Source organism: Pteropus vampyrus, unplaced genomic scaffold (genome assembly GCF_000151845.1).
Source record: "Pteropus vampyrus isolate Shadow unplaced genomic scaffold, Pvam_2.0 Scaffold85, whole genome shotgun sequence".
Taxonomy (NCBI): domain Eukaryota; kingdom Metazoa; phylum Chordata; class Mammalia; order Chiroptera; family Pteropodidae; genus Pteropus; species Pteropus vampyrus.
Window position 1 is genome coordinate 2,969,836 of NW_011888866.1, and position 9,725 is coordinate 2,979,560.

The 9,725-nt window shown below is 32.6% G+C and overlaps 1 protein-coding gene across 1 annotated transcript in view; it reads left to right on the forward strand.

Annotated features, from left to right (window-relative positions):
* Nucleotides 1–9,725, forward strand: part of VPS13C (vacuolar protein sorting 13 homolog C) — a 160,590-nt gene that overhangs the window by 86,432 nt on the left and 64,433 nt on the right. The window contains 6 exon segments of the mRNA XM_011363471.2: nt 679–795; nt 2,151–2,254; nt 2,646–2,813; nt 4,006–4,310; nt 5,286–5,433; nt 8,332–8,482. Coding sequence (XP_011361773.1) covers nt 679–795; nt 2,151–2,254; nt 2,646–2,813; nt 4,006–4,310; nt 5,286–5,433; nt 8,332–8,482 — 993 coding nt within the window.

The following is a 9,725-nucleotide window of genomic DNA, read 5'->3' on the forward strand; positions in this document are numbered from 1 at the left end:
TTAGGCAACAGATTTCTAGGAAAACATATCCTAAATTTATCAATGAGAACCTGGATTAAAGTAGGTTAAGGGAATCCATTTGATTGTGATTCTTATTTGCATAAAAAAAATTAAATTTTTTTTTTGTATTTTTTTAAACTTTAGCCCTTTATGTTCATTTCTCATGGAATTTATTTTAGGATTTTTCGTGGATAAACAGGGTACAATCTGGAGAAATTGATTCTATAGTTAATATGTATTGTATGTGGCACAGTTAATTAAATGTATTTTATTAACTATTCATCACTATTTCGGTTTTTCGTGAAATATTCTTTTATCTAATATATGATATGAAAAGGAATTCAAAATCAAAATTTGGCTCCAGTAAAATTCTAAATTTCTAATATAGAGGGGCTTTTTTTTTCCCTAGAAGAAAAATTATAATGAAGTTTTCATCTAGCAAATTGGACTTTCAAAGTGCTATTAAAGGCTGCCTTTATTCTTAATTTGGAGGGGAACATGATAGTTTTTGTCTAATTGGCATTTTAAAATTGATTCAAAATCAATATTAATTATATGTAATCTTAGTGGAGGCTTTTTTGGTTCTTCATAGTTCATAAAGGACTTTTAATGAGTTTGAGATTATTTTGTATATCATCTTTGCTCTTTGCTAATCACAAGGTTTCTGTTACTTTTCAGTATCCAGCAACACTTCTCAAAATGATGTGTTTGATTTAAAAATTATAGCGGAATTAAATTCATTTAATATCTTGGTCTGTGATCAGAAGTGTGATGTTGCAGATATTAGAATACACGGTGAGTAATTTCTCGGTGTAGGTATTTCTGTTTCCTTATATAGACCTCCAGGAAGAATGAACTTGTGCATGGTAGATTTCTCCTGAGTCTCTTTTTGGTTTACTTATATTGAAGACTCGTGCAAACTTTTCAAAGATGTACTTTAAAGTGTTATGAGTAAATTTATTATGATTCACAGCTGACATGAGACATTCCTTATGCATTAAAAAAATTTCAGAATAAGTCTAAGGCTTGACCTCTTATGTTCTTTTTGCATTTTCAGAATAATATAACTTTCAACTGTTAAATGAATATCACGATAACATCTCACTGAGTATAGATAATTTCATTATCCTATTGTCCTTATATTGTGCATATATAGCATCAGGAAAAGGAGTTTCTAAAATAAATTTTGTAAGCTTTACCCATCATCAGCTTGATATGAGGATGAGTTCACATTATACCATGAGTTCTGGAGCCAGCCTATAAAGATTCAAATTTTCTCCCTAAAACTTACTGGCCTACTTTGAGCAAATTAATTAACCTTTCTGTGCCCTTTCATGGGGTTGTTGTAAGGATTAAGTTTACACAATTACATATATTTAGAAAAGTTCCTAGTACATAGTAAACAGTTTTAAAGAAGGTTATATAAATCAGTTCCATTCAACAAATATTACTATTTTATGGATGGCATGGTAATGGTTTGGGGTCATTAGTAGGTCTTAGCTGCAGGCATTCTGTACTGAGAAGCAGTTTTAGAAATCATTATGCCTTTAGAAATTAAGAGAATTACAAAAAATTTTTGGAGAGAAGAAATCTGAGAGTATGCATTTTGGATACAGTACTTATTCATCAAATTATATTCATTTATGCTTAGTTATGAGAACAGTAGTTTTCATAATGTTTATGAGGTGGCTGTTTAACAAACATTGTGAGTCTTCCAAAATGCCCACTTCTAACCTTGCTAGTGCACAGAATATTTGTGTTTAGAGACCTATGATTAATTTTCCTTGAAAATTTTTTCTCTTTATCTTTTTTTTTAAATTAAATTTATTGGGGTGACATTGGTTAATAAAATTATCTAGGTTTCAAGTTTATGGTTCGATAATCCATTACCCTTATCTGTCTCCCTCTTTCCCCCTTTTGTTTTAAAATTTTCACAACTTTTATGTATGAGATGCCTGTAAGCACTGTAGTACTTAAGGATATAATCTTTCTTAGGTATCTCATACGTAGAAGTTGATATCTTTAATATGTCTAATAGTGAGTAATTTTTATTCATTCTCTATCTTGGTAGTATATTATTGAACTTAAATAGCACTAAATTGGTTCGCTTGGATTAGGTAAAAAGTTTGTAAATGTTATATTTCCTACAGGAATGGATGCCTCTATTTCTGTGAAGCCAAAGCAGACTGACATGTTTGCCAGACTTAAGGATATAATAGTTACTAATGTTGATTTGCTGTCCATTCACAAAAAGGTAATCAAAAATAAGTTTCTATACTGAAATTTTTTTTGTTCTTTGGTTTTGAGATACCTTTATTCATTTGTTCAGTATATATTTATTAATTGTCATACGTCAGGTTGGACATGAATACGATCATAGTCTGCTTTCACATTGTATATAGCCTAGGTGATTTGTAAAAGTTATTTCTGACCAATTAGGTGATTGATATCTCCTTTGATAAAATAATTTCTGTGGGTATAGGAAAAACTTATTGCCAAGTATAAGGTTTTTAAGTAATAATTTATTGAAAGTTGATTTTAAATGGTGCTTCTTTGTATATCAGGATTCTGTAATAAGGAAACTTATTTATAATACGGTGATACAGCTGTCTTGTTGTAATAATCACTTAATTTAATACTTTTAGGCTGTCTCCATTTTGGGAGATGAAGTCTTTAGGTTCCAAATGACTCTTTATCCAGATGCTACAGAAGGCAAGGCCTATGCCGATATGTCTAAAGTAGATGGCAAGCTTAGTCTCAAAGTGGGTTGTATTCAAATTGTTTATGTTCATAAATTCTTCATGTCTCTTTTGGTAAGTTTATCTTTAAAATATATTTATTTCTCATTGAGGCCTAAATATCTTTGCTTATAATCCTGAACTTAGATAGTCAAAATTTTTACTTGTGTGATAAACACCCAAATGGTGAACAAAATATTATAGTTAAGGAAATCCGTTACATGATGGATAACCAAATAAATTTTCTTACTGTTTTTGAACATATAAACATCATGTTTTAATGTTTCCATAGTTATATATTTTAAAAGTACTTAAAAAGACAATTCAGTATTGTTTTATGAAAAAACCCTTAAAGGTATTGAACTAAAAGAAAATTTTAAGGAACTTATCAGTCATTCGAAGGACTAATATTTGACCTTACAGTTTTTGATTATAATTGTGATCAACAAGGCATAAAAGTCTTTGCTTTTAATTATGTCTTTCCATGTAAGCCTTGTAGGTTTCAGAGTTTGAATCTGCCTATGTCTTTTAGCAGGGGTGTAAATCAAAGCTTACAAGTCATGGATTTCTACCTAAATTATCATGTTTTATTTTACTGGAAAGTAATTTATTTGGAGTAGGGAGAGTTTAACTTGCTTTGTATTATTAACAGATGAGCATCAAGAATAATACTTTTAAGAATGATCTTTTCTTCATGGGGAAAAATCTTTGCTTTTGGTTGAAATTGGGATGAAATGCATCTTATTCTAAATAAAGAAATTTTGACACTTAACTAATGATGGCAAGATTGTAAACATCGAAGCATCTTCAACCTGAGTACCCTTTAAAAAAATCTTCAGAAATAAGCCAGCAAAACCTTGGTTTCTAAGAATAAACTTTATTTCTATGATCTAGAGATATAAAATTAAACCTACTTGGGGAGAAGTGAAATGCTCTCTTCAATCTCTTTATTCAAATTTGAGTTTAAAATGACATCATGAGTAAAAAAGCGATTTAAAAAAATCATAACCAAAATTTGTGATAAGAAACAAGTAATTCTGAATATATAAAATGGAAGTTAAAGAACTCTTCTTTTTTAGAAGTAATCGTTATTAATATCTCAGAGGGTATCTTTCTAGACTTTCTCCATACACACAATCATAAATAACATCTTTTATATTACTTTTTATTTAGTTTTTCTTTTTAAAGTAAATAGTTTTTACAGTTTTCCCTTTTTAAAATAAATCTTGTTTTTTTGGGAACTCTAAATATCAGTCTTTTCCAACAGAACTTCCTCAACAATTTCCAAACTGCCAAAGAAGCTTTGAGTGCAGCCACAGTACAGGCTGCAGAAAGAGCTGCTTCCAGTATGAAAGACTTGGCTCAAAAGAGTTTCCGCCTTTTGATGGATATCAACTTGAAAGCACCAGTTATTATCATTCCTCAGTCTTCAGTATCACCTAATGCTGTTATAGCAGATCTGGGTTTAATCAGAGTTGAAAACAAATTTAGCTTAGTTCCTATGGAACATTGTTCTCTTCCCCCAGTCATCGACAAAATGAATATCCAGCTCACTCAGTTGAAGCTCTCCAGGTATAAATATATAATCTAGTTGTGTATTACTTATTATAAATAAGATTTTCATAGACTTTTTTGCTAGGGATAAAATACTCTAGTGATTTGTGGTTCTCACTCCTTATTTTTTCTAATTATGAAACCTTGACTGTTGGTGTTTGGTCAGTGGTTAATAGCAGTGCACCTCATAGAATCTGCATTTTGTCTCGCTACATTTATAATGCATTTTTTCCAGTCTATAAAGGGTCCTATTAGAAAAATACAGTTTACTTCATAATACTTAATTTAGATTTATTTATTTGTTTATCTATCTATCTGTCCATTTATTTATTTATTTATTTTACTTTGCACATACTATTTTCTTTTATGTAAATGGGAGAAAACTTAAAATGTAACAAAATTTAAGATTTATTTTTCGTTTCTAAATCTTGTCTCATTTGGGAATTCTCAATGAGGTGTATACCAGATTATTGAATCCAAATGGGAACATGTTGGCTCCATTACATGACAAGAGTACTTACTTGGTTGTGTAAATGGTTGTTGGCAGGCAAGCTAGAAATGACTTATTTCCATACGTTGGCTTAACTTCTGGGTTTTGTTATTGGAGAAATACCAATAACATAAAACTAAGGTCTGAGTTAGACTTTCACTTTGTCCTCCATTTTTAAGAGGATGTGACATTTATTTGCATGACATTGCAGTAGTTGCTAATATTAAATAATCCTTGTGAAAGATAGTTAATAGAGCAATAGTTATACATTGTGAAATTTGTATCTTGGAAGTTAGCATTACACAGGCTTTGTTTTAGGTAGCTCTGCATATAAACTTGATTTATTCTGATTCGATTGGTTTATGAAAAGCAACATGTTCTAAAAGAATCTGACAGCCATCTTCAGTGTTTAAGAAAATGCTATGTAGAAACTGTTACATTATATGATAGTCTTCACTTTAAAATATAAATTCCAAAAATATAAATTCTCTTTTATCTTTCAGAACTATTTTGCAGGCTGGCTTACTACAGCATGACATTGAAATTTTAAAACCAGTCAACATGCTTTTGTCTGTACAGCGAAATTTAGCAGCAACATGGTATGTGCAAATTCCAGGGATGGAGATAGAAGGAAAACTAAAACCTATGCAGGTAAGTATTTATATAAATATATGAAAATTCCTAGATATGCTTTTATCGTTGATCATAGCGCATTTCTAGTACATATCAGAAGTGATGATACATTGAAAGTAAATACTTTTGTTAACTAACTGCAACTGAAGCCATCCTACTTTCCCATATTTTTCTTTATTTCATTTTAGTCATATATTTGGTAAAGCCAGCCAGAAGTCTGAGATAAAACCTATTGGAGTCTGCTGAAAGCATTAGTAATTCTGAAAAATTTTATTAAAATTTTAAGGCAGTTAAATTTTAAGACAGTATAAAGTGATATTTAGATACTACATTAGGAGTACCTTAGTAGTATTTTTAATGCATAAAAGCACTCTTTTAATTAGAAAAGTGGACAATTAAATAGGTGAATGTGTTTATTTGATAAGCATATAAATACAGCGATATTTTTTAACATTTTAGTTAGCAGGTTATGTGTAGGCGTACAGGAAAGGATGACACTGATTGAAGATGGTGATGAAAGTGTAAGAATCCTATGATTCTTGTGTGCCTGTATGTGAAATTTTTGAAGCCAAACAGTAGGATATAGGATATGGGAGAGAGTGACAAAACAAATAAACATTGAGGAATTTAATAACTTTTGAATTCTGTGATTATTTCAGAGTTAGTTCTAAGATAAAACAGGAAGGGTCAAAGGAGCTGAGTTCTAAGGGAAGAAGTTAAAATTAAAGTTTGTTGTAGGAAGGTCCCTGTGTGTAGTCTGAGTAGATATGTGAGGAATAGTGTCTGTTTAGGATAGTCATAGAGACTTCTCTATTCCAGAGTATGGGACTCTTAATTTCTCTCTTACTGTTAAGAGATTAGATCTCAGAACTAATATTTGTCTTATTTTCCTTCCTTTCAAAGATTGTATGGTTATAGGTTTGCAGAAAGCGAAAGTAAAACCTAAATGTCTATCAGTAAGAGAATGTGGATCTAATTATGGTATATTCATACAATGGATGTTACAAGTAGATAAAGTGAGTGAACTAGAACTATGCAAAGGAAAATGGGTATACCTTAAAAATGGAAAATGATATTACAGTTCTATATTTCAAATTTTACATCAAGCAAGACAATGGGCAATACTGTATATTGTTTATAAGGGAATATAATAGTGGTAAGTGTAAGAAAACAGTCATGGAAAGATAGTATCTTTCATGATAGTATTTTTCTCTGGGTAGGAAAAAGGAAGGGAATGGGAACTCAGAGAAGTAAACATGGGACTTCAACCATATCCATATTGGGGAGGAAAGATCTGAAGCAAATACAAGAACTTGTTAGATTTGCCAAAGCTAGGTGGTAGGTACAGTGGAGAGGATTATAGTATTCTCTATGCTTTTTCTTTATGCTTTATGTATTTCAAAAGAAGAAAAAAAGTAATATCCAACAGTTTAACATCAAAATATGATCATCACTTTAATTTAAAGGACCCCTATTAAATCAAGAATTGTAGCCATAGTGGGTATGGTCTCCACTGACTAATTTGACAGAGATCCAAGCCTCATAGGTCAGAATCTGGATGGTTTTCCTGGTGCAGCTAAGAACAGGTATCGGGTAGGTGACATCAAGTTGTTTTGGGTAGATCAGCTTGACACTTCTTTAAGGATTGTGGAGCCACCTCTTAAATTGTCTTTCAGATTTACTGAAGATCAGTTTAAGTATTTGAAACAGTCGCACAGGAAACCAAGCTGCTCTTCAGGCAGTTGTGATATCTTGGTTGGTATTACAAGTGGAAGTGAATACACAGGGAAGTTCTAGGGAGTTAAAGTGATATCTATTATCTAAGGACTGGGGCTTATAGCAAACAAAAAAATCCCTAGTTATTATCTCATGCTAAAATATCTCCTCATTTTTATTTAGTCTGGGAATCAAGCAATTTCCCTGGTGATAATTGGGTGGACAAAGCACACTGTGAAGTTCAGAGGAGAAAGTGCTGTGAATGCATGCATGCTTGTGTGAATTTGTGTTTCAGTGAATGAAACAGGCCTTTTGGACCACTCTGTATATTGGGAAAATGTATAAAAGATAGAAGGATTAAAAGGTTTAATGACTCTTAGCAGATTCGTTTGTTCTGCTTCATGTTCTGCAGCCACCTATGAGGAAGAGGATGTAATTCCTATTTTAAAGGTTAAGAAACTTGAGTTAAGGAGGCTAAGAAATTTGGCCAGCAACAGTTTGAAAGTAGTAGAATTGATACAGTTCTGCCTGACTCAGAAGCTCTTGCTTTTTTTTCTTTTTGCCAAACATCCCCTTTTATGAAGGTAGGAAATTAACAAGATACTCCTTTCCTGGTCCATGTTTTGGCTTTTAAAAATTCTTTGTAGATGCATTTATTATTCTTCTAACAGGCATTATTCTTGATAAAGTAAATAAATGTTATGTGTGTCCAAATGAACATGAACTGAGGATAAGAGCTGCGTTACTTCTTGGAGTTCAGAAACTGAACAGCACTCTTCCTTAAAAATGAAAAATATTGAGTTTGGAGGGAAGTAGATAATAATGTAGAGGAAGGAGCTGGTGGTGGTGAGGAGAGAGAAGCAGAATGGAGATGAGAAGCTAAGGAGATGGGTGAGAAGCATAGTTCAAGGAATGGTGAGGAAATAGAGGATAACAGATAAGGCAGAAGAGTGATGGAGAGCTAGAGGAAGAGGCGTGTATATGGGTGGAGTCAGAAGTATGTTTACACGCAGGGGAATGTCTTATATTACACAAGATGAAATACTTCTCTCCTGGTATTTGTGGTCCTAACTACCAACCCTCCTACCCGCTTTTTTAAGTTAGATGAACAGTTAATTGGAAGAACCATACCTTAAGATGTAGATATGACCTTCTGCATTTTTTATTGCTTTATATTAACAACTTATTGTTGATTTCTAGGTTGCTCTCAGTGAAGATGATTTAACCGTGTTAATGAAAATTTTGCTGGAAAATCTTGGAGAAGCTTCTTCACAGCCAAGCCCTACGCAATCTACCCAGGAGACTGTAAGAGTAAGAAAAGATGTTTTGAGTGGACCTGACCACCTCAAAGGTATTGATGAAGATTTTCGCTTTGATTATGGAGAAATATTAGCATCGATGCCATATTTATATTTAGTGTGTTTTAGTTGTCTAGTATAATGTGGTATGAACTGATTCAGGATTGTATTATTTACTGTGGAAAATTGGCTGGGTCTGGAGCTGCCTCGAAGCTCCTCGGTGAAGGAAGTGTACTCATTGTTTATTTTAAGGGGAGGGGCCATCTGTTGTTGCCTGCATGACGCATGTTTGCCCTTCATTTGTGAAAGCTGAATGTGCTGAACTCAAAAGGCACTGAGGTGGTATACTTTGAGAGAAAAAGAAAATTAGGCCTGCAGCATAGGAAGATCCCTAAATAATTAAGAGAGACAAAGGCCTTAATATCATACTCAGATGACTGACCCATGTGAAAGGGAAGGTATTCTTGTATAGTAACAGCTTTACTTATCTGACTTTATTGGAGAATGATGTGGTCGTTCTCCATAGGGAATTTTCCATATTATTAAAATTGAATCTTTTAAAGGCACTGAAGCTTTTAAAATTCAACTATTTTTAAAAGATAACTTTTCTAAACTATAAGGTTCCTTCTTGCTTTATTAGGTGGTTATATAAAATATGATTTCATCTTTTTTCATCATTTTAAGTCATTGATGTGAATATTATGTTTTATTAGACTAGGAATGGATTAGTATTTTCATGGCTAAGAAGAGATGAACTGCTTTTTGCTCTTAGAATAAATGGCCCTAGAGTGCCATGCTTTTATAATGCTCAAATCATCAGCTATTACTGCTGACAGCAGTCTGTAAAATTGACTGTTAATAATGGCATACCAACACTGCTTCTGCTATAGTTGGGACCCGTGTGTTTTGAGATCACAAAACAAATGATTCCAGCAGTGTGCAAAATAAGGTTTTTGGTCCTAGTGGATAGTTATGAGTGCTGCATGAGCTTGGTGAGGCCAGCATCTTCTCCCCCGGTTGAGTTCGTGCCTCCATGTAGAAAAATGCTAGATTCAAGCAGGCTGTTGCTGTGATTAGACAAGAACTGTGTACACACGGATAATCTATAGCAGCCAAGCATTGTATGATTAATGGTCTCATGTTTAGCTGTGGTCAGTTTGTATATCTGGTTCTGGCTATTTGGTTATGTGGTACTTTGAAAAACCTGTGAGTTCAGGTAAAAGCTGCAAAGGTGGTGAAGATTAGACTGTAAATTATTTTCAAAAAAGTAAGGAAACAAAACCCCAGTGTTTTTTT